We start from the raw sequence: 23,848 nt of genomic DNA, 5'->3' as shown, positions 1-23,848 counted from the left end.
GTAAGCCCAAAGCTTAGTGAATTCTCCAAAATACCACATACCATACATAAATAAACACATACTGGCCCCCTGCCCCACATCGGGCCTCGCCCGGCATCGAGTCCCACTCGGCCTCGGGCCCGCCCAACATCGAGCTCCCTCGGATTACAGATTTGTCATTCGTTAGGCCCCGCCAGGTACACATAATAAACATATAAACATATAATCATGCTAACACATTCAATAACCACAAACCAATAACATACAATACAACCATCGGGCCTCGCCCGACGTCGAGCCTCGCTCGGTATACATACCAGCACATAACGCATGCAAGAGTCACACAAACATCTAGCATCTTATCATAATAACCATGGACCGGCATTGGTGCCTTTGACCCGCTAAATACAGTGAGAAAACTCACCGCAGACTGTTGAATCTGACTGCTGGCCCGCTAAAATCCCCGCGCTATAATCAAAAAATAACATCCAACTAATAATTGGATTCCGACTCACATTAAGAGTCCAAACTAAGGTAAAAGACCTTGTTACCCTTTCCCCAACTTGGCCCAAGGTCAAGGCCCATTCCAATTATCCAAAGGCCCAAAATTCCAAAATAATCACCCAAAGCCCAAATATGGCCCAATTTTCCAAATTGGGCCCAAATCCCTTTCATGGGCCTTTAACCGAAAGAGTCCAATAAAATATCAACAACCCAATAATAGAATTTTGATGGCCCAGCAAGGCTCAAGACAACTAAAGTCCAACATGGCTCAAAACCGAGAAGCCCACAAATTTGAGGCCCACTACTGAGTACGCAGGGCGTACTCAGCTCATACGCTTAGCGTACTCGCTTTAGGGCTTGTATGCGCAGCATACCTGCTTGTACGTCCAACGTACTCCACCAACTTCACCAACTTCCATTATTCAGCTCCTAATCGATTAAGACTTCACACCAAACTCATATCTGACTTCCTTAAGGTGGTTTATCACGTAAAGTTGCCAAGTTTACGTGCATGCATGGCTTAATGAGGCTCTTATAGCTCATAAGAGCTTAAAAAACGACTTAACACATGCATGAGTCCATAAACACCTCCAAGCTTTCATTTTTATGGACAAAGGGACCAAAAAGATCCTAGATCTACCATCAATCACTTCTAGAGTGAAGCAAGAGGCTCAACAATCAAGCCATGGACTCAAAAAGCACAAAATGGCACCAAACTGGATCTAACATCATGGATTAGCAAGATGGAAGCTTTTTACCTCACAAAGGAAGCAAATGAAGAGAAAATCTCAGATCTTTAAGCTCCAATCACAACTCCAAATGGTTCACTTCTTCTCCTCCTTCACAAAGCATCAAAAATCACACTTTAAGGCTCAAACTCTCAAGATCTCACTTAGGGTTCGATTTTCTGGACAAGAAGGGATGGAGGCTATCTAAACATGACCTAGTGATGCTATCACTAGGTTTTAAATAGGGTGCAACACCCTAAAATTAGGGTTTCACTTAATCACAAGTACGTCATGTGTACCCTTTGTACGCCCAACGTACGTGAACCAAAGGCGCGATCAACCCGGGCTAGTACGCCAAGCGTACCTCCTAGTACGCCCCACGTACTAGCTTAGAGACCAATTTGCAAACTTTTTAATTAACAAGGGTGGAATAAGAAACTTACAAAATCCAAGTGTTACATCTTGATACTCAGATTTTATGATTTTCATATCTTGATACTCTTATTCTCAACATTCACAACTGCACATGTTATTGGGTAGACATAGTTGTCTGCATCTCTCCCAATAGCAGTTAGAATCTCCCCATTTATCTTACCCTTCAAGAAACTACCATCCAATCCTACAACCCTTCTGCAACCTCTGTTCCATCCATATTTCAAAGCCTTGAAGCCAACATAAAACCTCTTGAAATAGTTAAACCCAAGATTACCTTCTACCCCCACCAAGCATGTTTACCTGGATTAGTCAACCTAATTGCAACTACATAGTCCCAAACCCTGGCATAACGGTCTTCTAACTTCCCTTCTATCATCCCCATTTTCGTAGCCCTTGCTCTTTGGCATTTTCCAATAGATACACTCACTGAAAACCTTTTGTAGCATATCTGCTTACATCTCTAGCAATGTCTTCGCTTCATGATTATATCTTCCTGGTAGTGTTTGGCTATCCAATTGCTAGTAACTAGGGAACCAAAGTGATAATTCCTAATACATAGATGAATGTCATTACAAAATTTAACCTGGAATGTCCTTTCATTGTACTGCCATCCAACTGCAACCCTAAATGGACACTGTATTTTTTCATTTTTACAAGTTCCACTTCCACACTTAGCTATAACCCTCACTCTATCACTTTTTTTTCAAAATAAAGTGAGTAACCTCCATAAACTGCATAGTTTGTTAAAGCAAACCTGATTTGATCAGGGGATTCATAACAATCTTCTAATCGTGGCTTCATTTCTTTCCAGTCAACAATAGGATCATGCACCTTATACTCCATGCCAACATCTTCATCATCCTCATCTAATTAGGCATGCTCATTTTGTTGGCCACCATGATTGTCTCTATTATCCGCCATTCCATCAATACTCCTCCTTAAAATGTTTTCATCACACAATAAGTTAAGGAAATGGTCATCACATAGTTTTGAGGGGATTTTGAAAGTTTCTTTAGAAAAATCCAAGAAGCTAAAGTCAAATGCTTCATCATCGGAGTCGGAGTCTGGAAGGTAAGTCTTCTCAGGCCCTTTAGGCTTCTTGTTGCCAGAAGTAGAAGCCATTTGTTACATAAGAAAAACAAACTTGTTACTTCACACTTGGAACTCCTAACGTAAGATAACCACCCAAGAGGCATCAATTTCTTTGGTTCCATATACGTACCTTTTTACTCCAACTTACTTTACCAACGATTTTGGAGCTCAAAGATGTGAAATTGGGGACTATGAAACCCTTCTCAGCTACCGTGAAAGGTCGAATGCATGAAACCCTTTCTCAGCGATGGCCCGTGAAAGGTGATGGCTAGGGAATATGTTATAATTCGAATGGGGTAATGTTTTAAGGAGAGTGGTGACCAGATGAGTACATTTGACCTGCTCGTTACCGGCTATTAGCTCCCAAGTGATAAGTAAACGAAAATATCGTGTCCATAGTCAACGAAAAATTAAATTTAAGGCTTTTGCCAATTTAATGGTAAAAACTTAAGACTTTTATGGTATTAGTCATTATTTTAATTATTAGTATAAAAAGAAAAACAAACAATTAAAAAAGTAAAATAAATAAATAAAGCAAAATAGGCAAAAGAGACATTTCATATCTGTCATAACCATAATCACAACAAAAACCAATTATAAGGACATATCAAATTAATTAAAAGAAATTAAGGGACCAAACATGCAAACGACGTCAAACCATAAGAACTATTCTAGTAATTTACCCTAATAATAAATAATAATAATGTAGGGGGTGTTTGTGATTGTTTTTCAAAACAGCTTATTGACTTTTTAAAAAACTAATAAATTAAAAGAAAAAATGTTTGACAAACTCAAAAACATTTTTCAGAATAGCTTTTCCATAAGTTTTAAAAACACTTTTTAATAAACATGTAAAACTTTGATTTTTTTAAATTTTTTATGGCTTTTTAATCAAAATAACTTAAAAAAACACTTTTTAACTTATTAATTTATTCACTTTTTGTAAAAACTAATCCAAATTATTTATTTATTTATTTATTATTTTTTAAGTTATTTTACCATCGCAAGCTAATGGTTTTATCTAGGGGTGTTCGCGGTGCGGTTTGGTGCGGTTTATACTCAAAACCGCAAACCGCACCACATATGCGGTTTGTTATTTTCGGGAACCGCAGACCGCACCACAAATGTTATAAATCGCGTTATGCGGTGCGGTTTTGTGCGGACGGTTTTGCGATTTTTGTGCGGTTTATGCGGGTTCATAAACATAAATATTAAATTTAGTTTTAAACATAATAAATGTGTGGTGCTTTATATTCTATGAAGAAAAGATTAATTAGCTGTATAAGCATCTTCTTAATGCATAACATCAAAATATTTTACAATGTTTTAAAATTATAATACGAACTTATGGCACGGTAAACACATATTTTTGATATAGTTGGTTTCACATTTTGACTCATGTTTATCAATCGCAATCTCATAAACATTATTAAGGGTATTAAAAGTGGTAAACATCTAGTGTGTTGTGTGTGTATATATATATATATATATATATATATATATATATATATATATATATATATATATATATATGGTATGTTGCAGTGCGGTTTGAACCGCGGTTTGGTAACTATAAACCGCAAACCGCACCGCATAGTGCGGTTTATGAAAGCTACAAACCGCAAACCGCACCACGAGCGTCCAAAACCGTATTATGCGGTGCGGTGTGGTGCGGTTTGGGCGGTTTATGGGGGCCTCTGCGGTTTGATGTACTAGTTTTATCTAACACCCGGAAGACTGCAACGATCTGTTCGTTGAGATGGAAAGAAAGCAGAAATTCCAATTTGTAGGCTTTGGAGACGTGAATGACGAGGTTACTGTCCACAACCTTCCGATCCATCAAACCACATTCTCAGCTTCCAAAATCACCTTCAATCAGACTTCCATCTTCATCGCCATCATCATTAAACTCCAATCCCTCGCCGTCGGTGGCCTCAAAGCAACCTAATTGGTCGGTGTATCTAATCTTATCGACTAATCCACCGATCAAAACTTACGTTGGCGTCACCACAAACTTTTCTCGCCGGTAAACCCCCATTCAATCTATCTTTATGCTCTGTGATTTTCATATATCTGAAAATCTGTAAAATTGAAGAAATGCCGTAGATTTCCACCCTTTCTTCATTTCTGGTAAAAAAAAGGTCCGAGTACGAAGTTTAGGCACCCTAATGGTGGGATTTGATCTCGTAATCTCTGGGGTTATCAATATGTTTTGGAAATATAGGCATAATTTGGAAACCAATGACTTTATAAAAAAGAGGGATCTTGAGTCTTTTTAAGTTTCAGTAGGGATTAAAGGTTCAGGGAGAAGAAGGAATCATATTACCATTTGATTACAGTTCAAGGGAAATCCATGTATCTGTATAACTTGCACTGTTTTATTTCTTTTCACAGCAACCCAACCAATTATGACCTAAATCAGGACTCATTCTCAATCTTTCGTTTGTGCAAAAAGAAAGAAATATTGTTGCAAAAATAAGCATTTAAACGGGTTACAATGCATATTTTAGGCATACAATTCAATCATCTTGTTTAGTAAAATTTTGCTTATTTGACCTCCTTTTTGCAGCTTGAAGCAACATAATGGTGAATTAAAAGGTGGTGCAAAAGCATCACAAGCTGGAAGACCTTGGATTTGCGCATGCCTTATTCGAGGTTTTGATAGTAAAAGTGAAGGTAAGCTTCTAATCTGTTATGATCTTCTTTTATATTATGCATTTGGTCCTTTTGTGTTCTTGAGCATCTTCAATGGGAGGTTGTTACATAATTTTTTACTATTTCATTTAGTCTTTTAATAGGTTATTACCATTGGAATAGAGTGATTTTTTTTGGTTTTTTTTTTTTTTACATCAACCACTTATCAATCTATATAAGTGGTTGTTAAACCATTTTACTTTTGATTTTTTTATTTACATTTTGCCCCCTTCTTTCAATGATATTTCAATTACTCCCCTATTTGTCTTTTAAATATTTATTGTTTCTTGACTAATGGATCTATCTTATTAAATATACAAAATAAAAATGTATATATCTTTGAAGAGGTATATCTTTATAATCATATTTTATATATTAGTTATTTATAAAATTAAAAAAACATTGGTACTATGCATGCCTTTTGTTGTGTTGTAGCATGCAAGTTTGAGTTTAGATGGAAGAACATATCACGTAAAATGGGGCGTAAAAGGAACTCGAAGGATGAGGGAGGGCTTCATTTGTTGCAACATAGAAATGCAGCACTAGAGAAGGTGAAAGGTTCAACCAATTGCAAACACTTAGAATTTGATTGGAAGCTACAACCTATCTAATCTCTGTTTTTTTCTTTACCTTGTAATTCTTGATTTCCAACATTTAAATTCTTATGTGTTGTAATATATGTAAATGTTTAATTTGTTGCATTCATTGTCTTGAAACTAGAAAGGGTCTCTAGCATAGCGGTATAAGAAGTTTTTGTGGTACCCCTCATAATGTAGATTACGAGTAAATTTAGAGAAGAGGGGGTGTAGGTTATTAATAACTTATTGTTTTCATATTTCATTACTAATTTACGGTTGTTAGTATCCTTTAATATTAGATATTAGATACCAACAAAATTACCATTTCTTACTTTTACCATTTAGGCGTTATACTTTTAATTTAGATATCTTACTTTTAATTGTGACATCATATTTTAATTTAGATATCTTACTTTTAATTGTGACATCATACTTCTAATTCTAGCGATTACACTTTCATTCTAGATATCATATATCAAGATTTATCACTTTGACATCTTTTAATACTAAATGAAAATACTAGATTTTTAATTAAAATAAAAACACATAAATAAAATAAAATAAAACAAACATAGAAAAAAAACGAAACATTCAAATAATCCTAAAATCCTTTTTATCTCTAGCATCTGGTTATAGTGCAACTTTAAAACATTCTTGATACTTAAAATACTTCCCTACTAATATGATTAAGATGATTGAATGCTACATCATCATAAAGACAATCATTGACAAAATAATTACATACTAAAAATTCATGTGCGGCTTGCTGATCTTGATTAATAACCGCTTTTGTATTACTAACACACGTGTGCTCTTGATTGACTATGTTTTAAACAACATTAAAGAACGTTACGATAAAATTCCCATCATCCAAATCATAATTTGTAGAAAGTTCCATCTTTGTGGTGTTAAAAAGTATAAAAAAAGAGTGAGATTGTGTGAAAGTGGGGTAAAATGTAGTGTTGTATTAATATGGGTGAAATGTGTTTAAAATTTGAAAAAAGACACTTTTTTTTTTTTACGTTATAATCACAGCCATCATGACATACACAAGGTGGTGTGTATGGTCATTGTTGTTCGTATGGGTGCAAACGATGCGAGCCGAGCCCGAGCCTGACAGGCTTGGCTCGGGCTCGTTTAATTTATATGAAGCTCGAGCTCGAGCTCGACTTGGCTCTATTCGAGCTTTCTTGTACTGAGTTCGGCTCGAGCTGGTAAAGAATTATACAAGCTCGGCTCGGGCTCGAGCTCAACTCGTTTTTTATCTGACGTGCCTAAATAAGCTTAAGCTCGGTTTAAGCTCGTTGCTCGTTTACCAATACCCTAAATCCATAAATCCCCTAATATGTTTTTATTTTAATATATATAAATAATAATAAATTATATTATATAAAGGCTCGTTTAGGCTCGCGAGCCTAATCGAGCTTAATGACATAGGCTCGAGCTCGAGCTCGTTTAATAAACGAGCTTAATACTAAGCTCAAGCTCGGCTCGAGTTCGTTTAAAATCGGTTTCGAGTCGAACTTTTAACGATCCGATCCCGAGTAGCTTGGCTCGTTTGCACCCCTAGTTGTTCGCCACCGTAGCCACAATTTAGGACTAAAAGTGTGAATTTGGACAAACATAATGGACCAAATGTGTAACTTACTTTATTTTAAATATATATATATATTTTTTCAAACTTCGTTTCCCCACCGTCCGATCAAGTCTATTTTGTCTATCACCACCTCAAATCCCGTCACACGTATCTCCTACCTACACAACCCCGCACCGAATCACTGCTTCATAACCGCGGAAAAGCACGTTCTATTCTATGTTTCGAAAGCAATCCACAGTAAGTCTAAACTACACCACCTCGATGTCCAAATCTCCAAGTTATTCGCTTCTTTACCGTTGGATGAACCCCCAAACCCTACAACACAATCACATACGTACACGTGTCAGTAAGACCTACACCTTCACACACATGAATATTACTTTCTGAGATTTATTTAAAACCACCTGAAATAGATAAAATCGCCCTTTTCCGTTCGTCTTCTTCCCTAATAACACACAAATTCACACAGTGGAGAACTTTTTCTTCTTTTTCCGTCCATGGCGGGGAAGCTATCAACGTGTTTTTTGAGCCATCAATGGAGCTGTTGTACAGTGGTTGACTGTAAGCATTTGAATGTGCGCTTTTACTCTTTGCCTTCTCCTCGGTTTGCTACAGTTTCCTGCAAGATACGTCAACGTAACTCCAGGTATTATTCATTGTTTCGTTTAAAAAAAAAAAATAATCTTGAATTACGTTGTGGAAGGAAACACTATTTCTTCTTTACTTTGTTTTTCGATTTTGAGATAAATTTCTAATTTTGGACTATGAATTCTTATTTCCCTTGTTTCGAGAAAGGTGATAGATTTGGGAATTTTAAATGGACAGCAAACTTGTCATAAATGCTATCGGATTATTAAAGCTCTCTCCCGTTATTGTATCTAGTTCTATGTGATCTTATAATTGAACATGATTGTTTTAGCTTCACGTTGATCAATGATTTTGGTGTTTAGACCTTGCATTGTGCTTTGATCCGTTTATGTGTATTGTTTAAATTTGTTGGTAAATGAATTAGGGATTACACTTTGTTTGAGAAATTGAAATCTAACCAAAATTAACCAGTAGTTATTACTTTACAGAACGTTGTTAATATCTTGTTGCCTCTAGAAACTTTCATTGACAGGATGAGTTTAGGTAAACTGAACCACAGTTGCTAAAGTAATCTGGAACAATACTTTTATTAACTGTTATGATAGAGGAAAATGTTTACAATACATTACCTCAGTATTGTATCTTAACTTTTTGTTACTTTGTAATGACTTTTAATTTTGTGCAATATGTTCAAATTGGCACAGCTTACCACCTAGGAGACCACAAGCAAAGAAAATCATCCCTGCACAGATTCCTCAAAATGACAATCTCATGACACCTGGCAATGAAAATAGTGATTCAGAAAATGAAGATGACTTTTCTCATCAGTGTACCTCTGATGAGGTTGTAGCAATTCAACGTTTTGATGATAAGAATTCAAACAACAAACTGATCCCGGTATGCCTCAAGAATATTCATATATGATGGTTTTATCCTAGGTATTGTTGTTACATCTGTTTCCAGCTATTTTGAGCTTTTCTAAGTTGAATGCTGTAGTTTTAGTGAAGCTGTATTGATCTGAACAAAAGGCTTTAAACAGAGTATATAGGAAAGAAACCTGAAGTGATAAAGAACTAGAAACTAACTTACATCTGTTTCTATTATTAATAATCTGATTTTTCATCTTAACAGTCTATTGGTGCAGATAAAGTGGGCGAGGTTACAACTGTAAATCTTCAGGATGTAATAGGAATGATACGTAATGCAGAGAAAAGTACAATCTTTTTCCTCTTGAGTATAAATTCTATTTAGTATTAAAAAAAAGATCGTATTTTCCTGTAATTCTTTTTAATGTCTAATTGTTTTCTAGATATTCATATCCTAAACCAAGCCCGAATCAATGCAATTGAAGATTTGGAAACAGTTCTTAGTGAAAAAGAGGTCTTACAAAGAGAAATCAACAATTTGGAAATGAGGTTAGCTGAAACTGATGCCAGAATCAGAGTTGCTGCACAAGATAAGATACATGTTGAGCTTTTACAGGATCATTTAGAGAAACTTCAATCTGAAATGTCTAATAATGGAGCACATGATGCTGTTGTTCTTCGATCTCCTGATCGACAAACCCGTGCTTTAAGTGAGGAGCTGAATGCATTAAGAAATGAAAACATGTCCCTGCAAAATGACCTAAATACCCTTAAAGAACAACTCAGGGATGTCAAGAGAACAGACGAACGTGTTGAAATGCTTGAAAATGAACGCACTGTTTTGGAATTGTCCATAAAGGAGTTGGAATACAAGCTCACTGTTTCTCAACAAGATAGTGTTCAACTTTCAACTTTAAGATCAGAGTGTGAGACCCTTTGGAATAAGGTAAAGCATTTGTAAGGTATTTTTTTATAAAAATATAAAAGAAATTTTAATAATCTTGTGTTTTAGGTAGAGCATTTGCAAGGATTACTTGACAAGTCAACAAGTCAAGCAGATCAAGCTATCTTAGTACTACAACAAAACCAGGAGCTTCGAAAGAAAGTTGAAAGACTTGAAGAGTCTCTTGAAGATGCCAACATTTACAAATTATCATCAGAAAAGCTACAACAATATAACGATCTAATGCAACAGAAAATTAAACTACTTGATGAACGCCTTGAAAGATCAGATGCAGAAATACATTCTTATGTACAATTATATCAAGATTCAGTGAAGGAGTTTCAAGAAACACTTGACAATTTAAAAGAAGAAAGTAAGAAAAAAGCATCGGGTAAACAAGTGGATATGCCATGGGAATTTTGGAGTCGTTTATTGCTTATGTTTGATGCTTGGTTTCTTGAAAAGAAAATTCATGGAGATGAGGCTAAGTTTTTAAGGGAAATGACATGGAAGAAAGATGGAAGGATTCATGATGTTTATATAGAATGTAAGGAAAAAAATGAGCGTGAAATTATTGCTGCTTTTCGTAGATTGACATCTTCATCATCCGGGTATTTTTATTTATTTATTTATTTAATGACTTAAATTTTCAGCATGTTATTATTTGTATAAATCATTGTTTTCTTTTTATTGTAGTTCAGGATTGCATGTTGTTCATATTGCTGCTGAGATGGCTCCAGTTGCTAAGGTAAATATTCTTGTTAGCTGCAACTTTTTTAATAACAATAATAATAATAATTTTAATCTTGTATATTGTAAAAAATTGGGTAGATTTTTCAAAGTACAATAATAAACAAATCAATCAAAGTACATACATTGCTAGTTCTTGCATATAACTCTTTATTTAACAATGTGCCAAAATAGAAAAAAAAACTATATGCATTTATGAAATTAACTTACATTTTTGCCTAATTTTTGTTTTTGATTATTAGGTTGGTGGTTTAGGTGATGTGTTGTCTGCTCTTAGTAAAGCATTACAGAAGAAAGGACATCTTGTAGAAATAATTCTCCCTAAATACGATTGCATGCAGTATGAAAGTATCCAAAATTTAAGGGTATTTATTATTATTATTATTTTTATTTCTCATCATCATGGTTGAAGAATCAAGACTTTTATAGACTACTCACTCATCTATTTGTCTAACTCTTTCTCTACAGGTTCTAGATTTAGCTGTAGAGTCGTATTTTGATGGCCATTTGTTCAAAAATAAAATCTGGGTTGGTACTGTTGAAGGTCAGAATATTCCCATCTTGCATACACATGACATTACATGACATGACATGACATCATATGACATAACATGACATGTAATGACATAACATAACAGGATAGGACAAGACAACTTTTGTATTCGGACTGATGTCAATGAGACAAAAATTGCAATTTTATTATCCCAACCGAAAAGGTGGGACAAAGTTGTGCTACCTATCTTTCCTATATGCAAAAAGACGTAAATGCCCTTGTCCTCATCCTCATCATAAAAAATAGCCTTGAAAAGATCTATTATTGTGTAACAAATACAAGCTTAAGAAATTTTTATCCCACCCAAAAAGGTGGGACAAGGATGTGCTATCTATCTATCCTATATGTAAAAAGACGTAAATGCCCTTGTCCTCATCCTCGTCATCGAAAATAGCCCTGAAAAGCTCGTCTATTATCAGTGTAACAAATACAAGCTTAAGAAATTTTTATCCCACCCAAAAAGGTGGGACAAGGATGTGCTATCTAACTCTCCTATGTGCAAAAAGACATAAATGCCCTTTTCCTCATCCTCATCATCAAAAATCGCCCTAAAAAGCCTGTCTAGTCTTGTGTAACAAACACAACCTTAAGCAAATTTAACCTTTTTTTTTTTTTTTTTTTGCATGTTTAGGGCTTCCTGTTTATTTTATCGAGCCTCTTCACCCTGCTAAGTTTTTTTGGAGAGGAAAAACATATGGTGAACCTGATGATCTGAAGCGGTTTTCATTCTTTAGCAGAGCAGCACTTGAGCTGCTACATCAATCTGGAAAAAAACCAGATATTATCCATTGCCATGATTGGCAGACAGCTTTTGTTGTATGATTTTTTTAATTTTTTTATTACAGTTATATCTATTAAGATTCAAAACGATAATATTCTTTTCTATATAATTACTCAGGCACCCCTCTACTGGGATCTATATGCACCCAAAGGATTAAATTCTGCTCGAATATGTTTCACATGTCATAATTTTGAGTATCAAGGAACTGCATCTGCTTCAGAGATAGCATCTTGTGGTCTTGACATTCATCACCTTAACAGACCTGACAGAATGCAGGACAACTCATCACATGACAGACTCAATCCTGTTAAGGTAAATTTACTTTAATGCCCTCTTTCTTTTTATACTTCTCAATGCTTAAAAAATATTTAAGAAATTGATACATTGTAGGGTGCAATTGTGTTCTCTAACATTGTAACAACAGTGTCCCCAACTTATGCACAAGAAGTGCGAACTTCACAGGTATGGATAAATAATATTTAATTAAAAATCACTCAATTTTCTTTCAGATTTATCATTATTGTAACAAATACTTTACAGGGAGGACAAGGGCTTCATGCAACACTTAATGCTCATTCTCAAAAGTTTGTGGGGATTCTGAATGGAATTGATACTGATTCATGGAATCCTGCAACTGACACATATCTCAGTTTCCAATACAATGCCAGTGATCTTGAGGGGAAATTTGAGAATAAAAATGTCTTAAGAAGACACCTTGGACTCTCTTTATCTGATAGTAGGAGGCCATTGGTAACTTTCTTTTCTCCTTCAACACCTTTTTAAAACTATATTTAATTTAAATCAATTTTTTCTTAATACAAATATGCATATATCATTCAGGTTGGATGTATAACAAGATTGGTGCCACAGAAAGGTGTGCATCTCATCAGGCATGCAATATACAGAGCATTGGAATTGGGAGGACAATTTGTATTGCTTGGTTCTAGTCCTGTGCCAAATATCCATGTAAGATAATTTTAAAAGAGAAAATTATAGGAAAAATATTTTTTAGAGAGATAATTAAAAGTGATTTGTTTTGTAGAGGGAATTTGAGGAAATTGCAAAGCAATTTCAAAACCATGAACATATTCGACTGATTCTCAAGTATGATGAGGCTCTTTCCCATTCTATATATGCAGCATCAGACATGTTCATCATCCCATCAATATTTGAGCCATGTGGCTTGACACAGGTCCACTTTTCTTCAACAATACAATATAATATTAATTATTAAATATATACCTTATTAATATATATATATATATATGTACATAAACAAACAATTTGTTTTTATTTTCAGATGATAGCCATGAGATATGGTGCAATCCCCATTGCTAGAAAGACAGGTGGTCTAAATGACAGGTCTCTGTTTTTCCTCGTATAAATATCGAGGTTAAATATATTCTATTGGGATTTTAAAATTTTGAATTTTTAACCTTGAAATCTTTTTTGTTTGCAGTGTTTTTGATGTTGATGATGATACGATTCCAATACAACTCAGAAATGGATTCACATTCGTAACACCTGATGAGCATGTAAATAGCAATATGCTTATATTACTTATCCAATTTTGGTATGAATTTATCTATAATAAGTTAAATGTAATAAAAACATGCAGGCATTCAATGGTGCATTTGACAGAGCGTTCAAATTCTACAAAAATGATAGTGAAGGTTGGGAAGAGTTGATGAAAAAAGTGATGAACATAGACTTCAGTTGGGACACATCAGCATCACAATATGAAGAACTTTATCTTCAATCTGTATCCAAAGCAAAAGCAGCTCGACGTGCAGCTGCTGGATAATAGTAATCCACCCAAACACTTTTCTCCTCAAATATATATTCCAAGACCACAAACAAATGGTCAATACACAACCATAGAGAAAACTGACTACATTTAGTGTCCCTTTTGTTCATATTATATATCTTTCGAGATTTAATCCCGATGTAAATCATGTCCATATGTGGTTTTATGAAATGACGTTGGAGAAATTGTACATTGAGCTTGTCATTCGTATACATGTAAGAGTAAGACATTTTTTTTTTCAATAATTTACTACGAATCAATCAGGGACCTAGAGTGCAACAAATAAATCTCATGGACTAAAGGTGTTACAAATAGCAAACATCAATCATTTAATTTACTCGTTATGATACTTGCTATAAATTTACAAATGGAATCTTGAGATATTTATACGAAAAAAAACAAAATAGATAGAATTATACAAATTTCAAAAACTTCACTGAATAAAAAAACCATTTCAAAATAAAGCTTTGAAGTGAGGATCATTCATTCTTATGTGGAATATTGCAACTGTTTAGAGCCCAATTTTCCGTTAATGGGATTGCTCCATTGGTACATAAAAGCCTGGAGAACCCAGTCTATTAGAGGTGCTTAAACCTCGGGCCTATGCATGTCTTAGTTGCGGGCTTTTTTGTGCCTGGTCGTAGTAACTCATCATAGGGACCGAGCCCTTTTAACCGATATTTTAAATTTTTTATTCAATAATTGGGCATTTTTAACTGTGTACACATAATGGTGCTATATCATCAAATCACCTTATTTATTTTCCTTAATAACATTTTACTTACAACTTTATACCCATAACATAAACTTACTTATCTTTTGTTATCCATAATAACATCATATTTGTATTTCACTACGAATATGGAAATGTACTTTATTTGTTATATATCGTAATTATCCATAAAAGTTTAAGTATGTTGTTATTATGAGTAAGGAATAGTAAGTATCATGATATTATTTTGTAAAAGAAATGTAAGTACATTGCTATTATAAGTTTTATATTGCCCTGATAACACTAAAAGATGCATTTTGATAAAAGAATGACGGTTGAACGAAACATGAAGGTATTCAATGGTGCATTTGATTGTGCCTTCAATTAATACCATAAAGATAGTGAAGGGTGGGAAGAGCTAATGAAAAAATGGTGAACATTGATTTTAGTTAGGACATGTCAACATCACAATACAACGAACTTTACCTTCAATCTATAGCCAAAGCTTAGGTAGCTCATCATAAAATTGGCCAATTATCCCACCAATTTTCTCTCAATCTATATACCTTTATATGTTAACTCAACGACAACATCAACAGACCCTAAGATCCCATTAATATGGAGTAGGAGGGAGACAGATGTCGACACTCATGCCTCCTTAGGTGTATAGTGAATGCTTCAAGTAAATGACCACCTACATTTTTATAAATGAACCTAAACATGCGATACACAAGTAAGAGTAAGTCGATGTCATCAGTCATACCTTGTACGCGTGCGTGTATGTGCAACACATAAGTGAGAGTAAGTCAATGTCAAAACTAACACCTTTGTAGGTTAAATATTGCATCATAATCAATCCACAACATGAAACCACAACTAAAGGGTCAATACCCCATACATAAATTTTAAAGGGCCCCACCATTCTAAAATAAACCCCATATAAGTTTGCGGCTGCCTTGTTGTCGGATTCATTGATTATATACATTGTATTTTATCGATTTTTGTTATAATTATAAGAATTTTCTGGATTACTTGTTGCCAAATGTATGCCTGTTGATGTATATGTCCCTATGATTTTTAGTGAAAGCCTGGGTGGCGGCCTAATTAAGTCAAGAGGGAAATAAATGTCTCCAAAACATATCAAATAATTATCAAGATTAAGGTAGGTATATATGCAAACCTAAAATTATTGCTTGTAAACATTATTACATAAAGAGATGGTCTGATATAGAATGTTTGATTAAGAGTTCAAAAGTTGGATCAATGGTCTATAGGATTATTTGTTCATGACATGTTCTAATCCAATTTATTTTTGAAAATACATGTTGCTTTATAAACTTTATTTGTAAAGTCAACAAAATATATAGATGCAAAAAATATAATCGTTATATGTTGAGATTGGGATGACGATTCTGATGACCAGTGGCTTATTCCAACCACATTGATGAGGGGGGGGGGGGTAGTTCCTAGGTTATGATGATTAAGAAGGCCACGAAGGTAGTATGCATTCTTGGTGGAGGGGGATGATGATTTGACACATGCGATGAGAAAAGGAAAGAAGTATGTGAACCATGATATTGATTAGGTAATTTCTGAATCGTAGTCCTTCTATATTACTAGTTTTCCAGATTCAAAGAATTAAAAGTCCTTTGGGGGTGTTTGGAAGGATTTGAAACGTGGTTGACTTCATTATTTCCTAAAAGATGTCAAAATTAGGAAAACATTTTGGTTTTGTGAAGTTCACTAGGTTTAGGGACGTGCATCTTTTACTAAAGAAATTGTGTGATACTTGGTTTAGATACTATAATATTTTTACATCCACTACTTAGTTTACCTATGGTGGAAGGGAAGTGAAACAAACATTCACCAATATGGATGAAAAGGGGACAAAGTACAAAAAATCTACTCATATGGGGTGTGAGCCGATGACATGGAATGTCATATGCTAGTGTTGTGAGTGTAGCTACAGTAGAGGTGGGATTGAAGGGTCGGGATGCTAAGGACTCAATTATCGAAATTCTATCAGGTGATTTTGTGGTGAGTGACAAAGGTGATAATCTTGCATGCTTCGAAAAAGCTTGAAATTTTTTTGACTCTCGAGAACCTTGGTATGCTTTTCATGGATGAGGGGTTCAATAATATTAATCTACGTTATGTCGATGGGTTATAGGTCATTCTTGAATTGAAAACGTCTGATGCATGAAATAATTTCATCTTGAATGAAACTATAGATCCTTGGTTATTGGAAAAAAGATCTTGGAATAGGGATTTTATGATTCCATAAAGATTGGTATGGGTTGATGTGGACGGTATACCAATCTATGCTTGGAGTAAAGTGGCAATTCAGAAGATTATTGCAAAATGAGGTAATATAGTTCACATGGAAGATGATCTTGGGGAAAATGTTTATATGACCCGCTTACGACTTATTAACCTATTATACCTATACCTGAAGTTGTAAAGGTGAGGGTAGATGAGATTTATTTTAGGTTCATGTGAAAGAATCCATGGGGTGGACTCTTACCTTTTCTTTACCCACCAATGTTCTAAATGATACGAAAGCTGATATAGAGAGGCATGGGTCTATTCATAAAGAGGAAGGACACAATTTTCACTCCTTGCGCAAGAATGAAGATGGTGGGTGTCGAGACCACCAAATAAAAAAAAACCTAATACGACGACATACAAAAATAAATTGTAATAGCGGTAATAGGGATTGAATCCACAAGGATTGGTTCGAATCAAATCTATGCATTCAGTTTCTACGAAATAAAAAATATAAAATGATATGGGGGTTTTCAAAATGTTAAATGCGATAAAAACTATTTTACAAAAATAACAAAAATGGAAAAATACAAAATCTATAAAATAAAACATTCCAATATCGGGATAAATCGAAAGTTCAACTATTTGATTAATCATCATAATTTTGTGGTGCAATGGGTTTAATGGATACTAGTTTGGCTATAGTAATCTAAGAAACTTGAGATCACCTAGACTTTTTTTAGTTAATACAATGGTTAGAGAAACTCATAACACATTTTTTTAGTTAAAGTCACAATTTCTATGAAACATGTAATTAATGAAAATTAACTAGCATTAAGATTTAAAAGTCACCAAATCCAAAAGGAGTCAAAATGTTTTCACTACCATGTTGGAGAAAATATTTTCATGATTGTGTGAAAGTAAAACAATCACAAGAACCATTTGTTGCTTGTTAATTTGAAGATCTATTACGTAATCAAGAAATTAATCAACTAATTAAATATTCACATATCTAAATTCATGATTAAAGACATATGAACATAAATTGATGTTTTACTAGAAAATATTTTTATAGCATGCCATCAAAACCACACAAAACTATTACTAATCAATTAATTGTTCCATAGATTCACCCAATATTGAAAATAAAAACTAACTAGGCAAAATAATAATAACAATAAAAAGGATAGAAATTATACAAATACCGATTACGAAATGAAGATGATAAAGCTCATTGAAATCGTCACTTCTTGTTGCTCCAAAAAACTTCATTCCTAATCCAAGTACTAATACAAAAATTAACCTAACCTAATCTAAAGAAAATAAATTACAAGATAATAAAATCAATGATAAAGATATCAATGATAATAGTGTTTGAATTCCAAAAATAAGAAAGGAGGAGACACCTAAGGTGCCGTCACTCCCACTACTCCTACTGCCGGCCAAATAAATGAGATGCTTTTGATTGTTGCGCGTTCAATTCCCAGCACAAGTTCAAAGTGGGCTTCATGCTTCTGAAAATGGGCTGCACTTCTTTTCTGGGCTGTTGGATTAATCAGAAATGGGCTTGTACAATTGCTCTATTGGGTTGCCATAAAATACTAACGTGGGCTGCATATTGGACTTCATGTATTGGGCTGCCAAAACTAAATATGACAGCAATCTGCATTGTTGCTCATCAGACCAAAAACCCGACCAAAACATGTCCAAATCAGCACATTTTTTGTGAGATTGAAGATCAACGAGTTGGGAAGATGCTCGTAAAATTTCAGCTAAATCGGACAAAGTTTTCCCCTCCGTCTGATTGCTTGAAGAAAGCCGCGCAAAGCTGTCAAAATCTGAAAAATTAATTTATATCGCTTTGTTTTTCTTTTCGCTCCCGGATTTTGCTACGAGATTTCAATCTTGGTTATAGGGTATTCGATGTGGCTTTAACGATGCTCTAAAATATCATCTTGCTCGTACAAATCTGCACAAAAATAGCTTAAACGAGTAAAAATATTCAAAACAATAAATCTAACGATTTAATGCAAAAAGAATATTAAAAATGCTAAAAGTGAAAGAAAACGATTGCTAAAATATATACAAATAATCAAGCTATCAGAAGATGAAATGGAGAATTTGGATTTTTTATGAAAGTCATAATGAGGACACCAATAACAAGACTAATTCTTCAGATGCTTTTGCTATTTATGATATCATGGTGAAGATGGAGGCAACTATAGATTTGAACCAAACACATGGGAAGTTAGGGGTTGACTTTGTGTTAAATGTGACTCAAGCATCTGGGGCATTCTCATGGAGCATTTGGAGCACTTAGATCTCAATGGAGCACTTGAGGTTCATGGAGCAAGTGACAAAGGAACGGATCATCTGAGATGGCTTTGGATCATCAGACAAAGGAACGAATCAAGTGATAAAGGAACATATCTTCCAAAAGGAGGTTTGGTGCAACTTGGAGTGGTTTAGAGTTACTTAGAGTGGCTTGGAGCAACTTGGAGCACTTGGAGCAACATGGAGCGCTTGGAGCACTTGGAGCAAGATGGAGCACTTGGAGCAAGATGGAGCAACTTGGAGCACTTGGAGTACTTGGAGCAACATGGAGCAACATAGAACATCATGTTGAACCATGTAAAAGGAAGTTGCGCCATCCTTGGGGATGTTGCGCCAAATGTAGCATGATGCGCCATCATGTCTGAAATTGCACCAAGGTGATATTGAGCCAAGGAGATGTTGAGCCATGAAGATGATGTTGCTCCATCAAAAAGGGAAGTTGCGCCATGGAGGAGATGTTGCGCCATCATGGACCATCTTGGTACATGACGTGCCATCATGATTCCTTTGTTGTGCCATGTTGATCCATGTATGCTTAGATGATGATCATGCTCAAGAAATACACCATATTGTGAAACCATGATGAATGTTGGATCATTAGTGTTCATGATGCGCCACCTGTACATCATGTTGCTTCACTATGGTTAAGGTGGTCCATCATGTGTGTTGCGGATGCTCATGGGTTGTATGACATGGAAGAATGTTCTAGAAGATGCTGCATGGCGGAATATGATTGGTTTTCACCATTTAAATGACTATGGGCTTGGCCCATTAGGGTTTTAGGTCTGATCTCTCAAGTATAAGTAGGGATGCATGCTAGGTCATTTTGTATCTTGAATTCTAGAGTGTTAGGCGAATCTATGTGAAAAATGTACTTGTAACCTCTGTTTGAGAGATATGAAATAAAGATTACTCCCCTCCTGCCCGTGGACATAGGTCACCTTGACCGAACCATGTAAATACTATGTCTTGTATGCTTTTGGCTTTGCTAGTTATCCGTTTTACTTCCTAACAAGTGGTATCAGAGCTGCGGTTTGTATTCCTGTGATTAAGGATGTCTACTCACAAGTTTGATTTGGAGAAGTTCAATGGTTCAAATGACTTCACTTTGTGGAAGGTGAAGACGAGGGCTCTTCTGGTTCAACAAGGATGTGTAGCGGCACTGGAAGGAGAGGCAAAATTGTCGAATGACATGGCGGATGAAGAGAAGGTGGACATTCTGAAGAAGGCACATAGTGCTATTCTGTTGAGCTTAACAGATGAAGTACTGAGGGAGGTCATGTATCAAACAACTGCTTCTAGGCTCTGGGATAAACTTTGTGACAAGTATCAGAACAACTCACTGACGAACAGGTTGCATCAGAAGCAAAGGTTGTACAGTCTCAGAATGTCTGAAAGTACCCACGTGAAAGATCATTTGTATAACTTTAATCGCATCATCTTGGATCTACAAGGGGTTGATGTGAAGATTGAAGATGAAGATCAGATGCTCATTCTCTTATGTTCTCTTTCGAACTCATATGAGAATTTCGTTGATACCATGCTCTATGGTAGGACAACGATCACTGTGAATGATGTGAAGGACTCTCTGATGTCCAAGGAACTGAAAAGAAAAATTTCAATTGGAGAGGAGGTGTACAGTTTCGATTTGTTTGTAGGGAGAGGAAGGTCAGAAGAGAGGAAAGGAGGAAACAGAGGGAGATCACGTTCTAAATCAAAGTCTAAAGGTTTATTGAATGCGAAATGTTATAAATGCAAAGAGAAGGGGCACTTCAAGATAAATTGTCCATAACTGAAGAATAAGTTCAAGAGTGAATCAAGCAGCAATAACACTGAAGCTGTGGTTTGGGAAAGTTCCGATGAAGGGGACGATGGTGATGTACTGAATTTTAGTACATCTACTTCTGTAGATGCATGGGTCTTGGATTCTAGAGCATCCTATCACATGACATGTAATCGTGACTGGTTCGACTCCTTCAAAGAGTGGGATGGCATAGTCAAGATGGGTGATGATTGGGTGAGCAGCATCAAGGGTAGTGACACGGTGCAGATCAAGATACACGACGACATTCAGGAAATTAGATTAATGGTATGTTCCGGAACTTCAGAAGAATTTAGTCTCTATTGGTACATTGGCTAAGAATGGGATGAGGTACGTTGGTGAAGGTGAATGGGTCAAAGTGACAAAAGGTTCTCTAGTAATAATGAAAGGGAAGATGAATCTTTGAGGGATTTATATCCTAGAAGGTAGTACGGTTATGGGAATGGTGGCCATCTCTCAATCCTTGAATGAAGGCAATGACAAGACAGAGTTGTGGCATCGTAGGTTGGGGTACATGAGTGAGAATGGCATGTCAGTTCTAAGTAAACAAGGACTAAATGGTGGAGAGGCTACCGTACAGATAAAATTTTGTGAAGTTTGTGTCAAGGGAAACCATCACAAAGTGAAGTTCGGTACCGATGAACATACAAGCAAGGAAATCTTGGAATATGTTCGCTTAGATCTGTAGGGTCCTGCACCAGTGAAGTCTCAAGGAGGATGCTCATACTTTGTGACGTTCATTGATGATTATTCAAGGAAGGTTTGTTTATACTTTCTAAAGACCAAATATAAGGTGTTTAGGAAGTTCAAGGAGTGGAAGATCATGGTTGAGAAAAGGACTGGAAACAGGTCAATACTCTAAGCACTGACAATGGGTTGGAGTTCTGCAATGCTCCATTTGATAACTTCTACAAGGAAAAAGGTATAGCGACGCACCACACTATACGACACACACCACATCAAAATGGAGTGGCTGAACAGATGAACCAAACACTTATGCAACGTGCAAGGTGCATGCATATATTTGCTAACTTATCTAAGCAATATTCGGTAGAAGTAGTGTAACAACGTAAATTTCCAAAACAATTTTTCATTTTAAAAACATATTTTCATTCATAAAATATCATAGTAATCCAATGTATCAAATGTTATCACAATAAACAAATCCCAAGATACTCAAATACATAAATCCTCTTAGTGTGTACGGATCATGCCGGCGCCTTCCCGTGATCCTCGCTAGTACCTGAAACACATAACACAACAACTGTAAGCATAAATGCTTAGTGAGTTCCCCAAAATACCACATACAACACATACGCCACTCGAGGCTACAATACGACCCTCCGGTCGATGTGTCTCAGCGGGACCCTCCAGTCCCGTAGCTCGTTGGATCCTCTGGTCCGGTCATAGCTCGTCGGACCCTTCGGTCCAGTCTGTGTCGTTGGACCCTTCGGTCCGGTCTATATCGTTGGGCCCTCCGGCCTGGTCTGTTCAACACATAGCATACATATAACACAATGCACATAACTCATATATATACACATAGCATATAAGACCCTTTGGCCTACACATAAATACCACTCTAGGTAATGTATAGTGAGAAAACTCACCTCGGTATCTCGGATGATCTCGCACACGAATATACTGATCTAGCCCCCGCCTAATCACATACACAATATCCTCAATTAAATAATGGCTCTCAAAGGCTAGATTAAATCCCCTTCTACAATCCCTCAGAAGGGTAAAAGACCATTTTACCCCCCCTTGACCCAAAAGTCCAAATGTTGACCAAAACCCTAAAAGTCAACGAAAGTCAATGGTCAAACTTTGACCCGACTCGTCGAGTGCACATGGGTGACTCGGCGAGTCCATGCAGGTCCTCTGAATCCTTTCAGTCTCTCTTGGCTCGTCGAGTCATCCTTCCACTCGATGGGTTACACCTGTCACGAATCGCGGGGCAACCCCGACTCGACTCGTCGAGTCCACTTATGGACTCGGCGAGTTGCTTCCATGTTCATACTCAAATGACCTTCTAAGGTCAGATCTGCTTCCCTAACTATCAGATCTACCCTTCAAATGTTCAAATGTCACGTAAAGGTGCAACCTTTACGTGCATGCAACCCACATCAAGTCATAAATGGAGAAATAACTCTAAAAATGGCAACCTAGTCCCCAATCTCTCATTTGCTTGCATAAAGCTGAAGGATAGTGACTCTATGGACCTCTCATGGTCCATATCTGATGCTATTAACACAAAGGGGACCTCATACTCACTAGATCTTACATAAAATGGAGGTAAAAACCCTAAAATCATGAAATCTATCATATCAACATGAAATAGAAAGGATTATACCTCCAGAGATGAACTCTCAAGATGATTAGCCCAAATCCAAGCTCCCTTCACGCTCTAGATGGGTGTTTCCTTCTTCCTTCTAGCAAAACCACACCAAAAGTGATGTATTAGCCTCTTCTTGCTCTCAACTCTCCTACTGCTCTCTCTAGGGTTTCTCTGGGATGAAGTGGCCGCAAATGGAGGCCATAAGGGCCTTTAAATAGGGCTCAGGCCCGGGGATTTAGGGTTTCACTTGACAGCGCGGACTCGCCGAGTCCACGCATCGACTCGTCGAGTCTTTCATTAAATCAAACAAGAAATGCGCGATCCTACTCGGCGAGTCTGAGCGCCTACTCGCCGAGTCCCTCCCTAAAACCCAAAATAAATAACTAAAATAAGATACCTGGGAATCCGGATGTTACAATTCTCCCCCACTAGAATCAGACTTCGCCCTCGAAGTCTTGCCCCGCAAACAACTCTGGATGTTG

At 36.1% G+C, this 23,848-nt stretch overlaps 2 protein-coding genes across 3 annotated transcripts; both read left to right on the top strand.

Moving 5' to 3' along the window:
* The first annotated feature begins 4,470 nt into the window (after positions 1-4,470).
* LOC145123880 (Excinuclease ABC, C subunit, N-terminal) lies at positions 4,471-6,133 on the top strand. Its single transcript, XM_079059072.1, has 3 exons — positions 4,471-4,764; positions 5,308-5,414; positions 5,868-6,133. Exons 1-3 carry the CDS (start codon positions 4,544-4,546, stop codon positions 6,041-6,043), a joined length of 504 nt encoding a protein of 167 aa, XP_078915198.1. The 5' UTR covers positions 4,471-4,543; the 3' UTR covers positions 6,044-6,133.
* A 1,886-nt stretch (positions 6,134-8,019) lies between these two features.
* SS4 (starch synthase 4) lies at positions 8,020-14,087 on the top strand. Of its 2 annotated transcripts, XM_079059582.1 has the most exons (17): positions 8,020-8,253; positions 8,900-9,092; positions 9,327-9,408; positions 9,505-10,007; positions 10,074-10,615; positions 10,701-10,752; positions 10,997-11,119; positions 11,223-11,298; positions 11,939-12,123; positions 12,206-12,400; positions 12,479-12,550; positions 12,629-12,838; positions 12,929-13,054; positions 13,131-13,280; positions 13,389-13,450; positions 13,548-13,623; positions 13,707-14,087. In XM_079059582.1, exons 1-17 carry the CDS (start codon positions 8,105-8,107, stop codon positions 13,890-13,892), a joined length of 2,982 nt encoding a protein of 993 aa, XP_078915708.1. In that variant the 5' UTR covers positions 8,020-8,104; the 3' UTR covers positions 13,893-14,087. The 2 variants fall into 2 exon arrangements, with proteins under 2 accessions (XP_078915708.1, XP_078915709.1); XM_079059583.1 differs by lacking the exon at positions 8,020-8,253 and having other exon boundaries at positions 9,008-9,133.
* Positions 14,088-23,848: the final 9,761 nt, after the last annotated feature.

This window comes from Lactuca virosa, chromosome 7 (assembly GCF_052849685.1).
Source record: "Lactuca virosa cultivar CGN04683 chromosome 7, Lactuca_virosa_CGN04683_v6, whole genome shotgun sequence".
NCBI classification, from domain to species: domain Eukaryota; kingdom Viridiplantae; phylum Streptophyta; class Magnoliopsida; order Asterales; family Asteraceae; genus Lactuca; species Lactuca virosa.
Note: the sequence above shows the minus strand (reverse complement) of the source record. Positions and strands in the feature narration are given on the sequence as shown.